Here is a 2,551-nt window from a genome sequence, read left to right on the forward strand (position 1 = left end):
AGGATGTTCTATTTATTTATATATTTTAAATTATTTACTTTATTAATTTTTAATTTTTTTTATTTCATTCATTTATTGGATGAGTGGGATGGTTAAAACGAAATAATAAGAGAGCAGTCAAGTAACTGCATAAATGAAATTAAATGCGGGTCTCACAGTTACGATAATGAAACAATTTTACTTAAGTAGGCCACTTTTCTTCGCGCCTTTTCCGAATGGGGTGCTCTCTGGTCGGGTTGTATTCTATTTTATTTGTCTGTTTTGTTTGTTTGGGTTTTGGGTTTTTTATGTTTGGAAGGGGGGAGGCTTGTTTGTCCGTTTACGTGTTGTTGTTTTTCTTCCCTTGTTTTGGGTTGGGTTTTTAAAAATTTGTTTTTTGTTGCTGTTTTTTTTCCTGTTGTTGTTTGGAGGGTTTTTTTAAAATGGAGATATGAGCTATTTGTCCTTTTTCTTTCTTTTTTTTTATTTGGAGGGGGGTTTGTTATCAATTACCCGAGCAAATAATACAGGTAGACCAATTAAGTGAGTGAAACAGCTCTAATGACGCCACTCGCTTTTTTCTTCCTGCATTTTCTTTCTTTTTTTTTCAACAAACGCAAAGAGTGCAAGATTCTGCGCTCGTTATCGACAATTCCTGGCGCGCATAAACGCTAAGTGCTCATGTATGGTTAAACATGTAAGGCTATAATAACGAGCCCAGAGCTCATCTGCGGCTATTGACGTGTAATAGCAATGTTCATGTTGTGTGAACAGACAGTCTGCAATATGCACTCAATGCTATTATACTTCACGCGAACTTCACGTACGCGCAATTTTTATGCTCGCGAGATTCTGGCTTGATGAGGGACCTGTTTGATATACCGCCTGCCTTTGTTCATGTACCAGAAATGAAAAGGTTTGTTTATTGTTGTAGTTCGTGAAGCCAGACAAAGAGAGCAACGACTGACATGTCGAGTCGTGAGACACTTAATGCCAGGTCTGTGCTAGATACAAAGGGCATGTGACTTACCTCTTGTTTTCTACATCAGAAGAAACGTGCTCACCTCTTTTGAGGTACCGGTATTTCATGCTCACATTGTTTTAAGTGTCGGATGACGTAATAAAAAATCCCACAGTATACCTTTTCTAATTGAAGACAGGTGTTCGGGGGACCCACTATGGTTTCCATTGTTCTCTCCCCCCCCCTCTCTCTCTCTCTCTCTCTCTCTCTCTCTCTGTCTCTCTCTCTTTCTATCTCTCTCCCTCTTTCTCTCTCTATCCCCATCTCTGTCTCTGTTCTGTCTTTCTGTCTATCCCTTTGTCTCTGTCTCTCTGTCTCTCTCTCTCTCTCTCTCTCTCTCTCTCTGTCTGTCTGTTTCTCTCCGATAATTCTTGTATCCCGATTAGGTTCTACGTAATCGCTTGCAAATATTATTATGAATGAATTTGATACCCATGTCTAGAGCTTTAAAAAAAATATCGAGTATTCATGTCTAGATGTGAGATTGTATCCTTTTTAGTCTGGATAGGCCCATGCAGATATAACTATAATACAACTTCTCGTACGTAACAATCAAGAGTATTAAAATTTATTTTCAAAGAGAAGGAGAGGAAAAGGGGCATCAGAATAACAGAACGACATAAAGAAACGTGTGCGTACACACAAACACATACACAAACACACTCACTGTATGTGAGATGAGAGTGCAGGTGTGTATGTGTGTGTGTGTGTGTATGTATATATGTGTGTGTGTGTGTGTGTGTGTGTGTGTGTGTGTGTGTGTGTGTGTGTATTTGTGTGTGTGTCTGTCTATCTGTCCATCTACTATCTGTTTATACAATATCTATCTTTCTATCTCCAAGTAGGTGGGTCAGTGGGTGAATGGGTATGCAGTTGTAGACCTATGTATTGATGGACTGAAGGATGGATAGATGGATGGATAAATCTATGTACTGACTGATGAATTACCCCCGTGCTCTTTAGCTCACGCGACCGACTGGCTCCCCTCACTCTGCACGTGCATGATGCGTTGTTTAGCGGAACGCGCTTCATTATAAACACCCGCCACCTCTCTCCACATTCCGAGGGAAACGGGCTAATCAGAGTCAAGGCCGATTGGCGCGCTGCACTGTAAGGTGAGAGAATTATCATGTTTGTTTTGTTGGCAAGTATGGGGTCTACTACCTGGGTTTTTTTCATATTTTAACCTTCATGTCTGTCTGTCTGTCTGCCTGTCTGTCTAATAATAATAATAATAATAATAATAATAATAATAATAATAATAATAATAATATTTCGTCCATCAGAAAATGATGATGATCTCTAAAATTCGAGAAGAAAGAGAAGTCATGTGGTCGCTAGCTATATAGCATGCAAAAGAGAGAAAATAAAATAAATAATAGCAAACAACTAGCAGTGATCAGACACGCCACAACTCGCCAAATCTGTCAATATATCAGAACGCACGTCTGTTTCTCTGTGCATGTGAATATCTAGACATAAGTATAGGAGTAGGGTATTGAGAGAGAGAGAGAGAGAGAGAGAGAGAGAGAGAGAGAGAGAGAGAGAGAG

General features: G+C 39.4%; 1 protein-coding gene across 2 annotated transcripts in view; it reads left to right on the plus strand.

Annotated features, from left to right (window-relative positions):
* The window catches only part of LOC101854511, a 64,537-nt gene that overhangs the window by 8,775 nt on the left and 53,211 nt on the right, over positions 1-2,551 (plus strand). The window contains exon 1 of one of the 2 annotated variants that reach the window (XM_035971161.1): positions 709-895. The exons of the other annotated variant lie outside the window; for it this stretch is intronic. Within the exon in view, the coding sequence (XP_035827054.1) occupies positions 840-895 (56 nt within the window). The 5' untranslated portion in view covers positions 709-839. Of the gene's footprint in view, positions 1-708; positions 896-2,551 lie in introns of those variants that run through there. 2 annotated transcript variants of the gene reach the window in all.

This window comes from Aplysia californica, unplaced genomic scaffold (assembly GCF_000002075.1).
Source record: "Aplysia californica isolate F4 #8 unplaced genomic scaffold, AplCal3.0 scaffold00387, whole genome shotgun sequence".
Classification (NCBI taxonomy): domain Eukaryota; kingdom Metazoa; phylum Mollusca; class Gastropoda; order Aplysiida; family Aplysiidae; genus Aplysia; species Aplysia californica.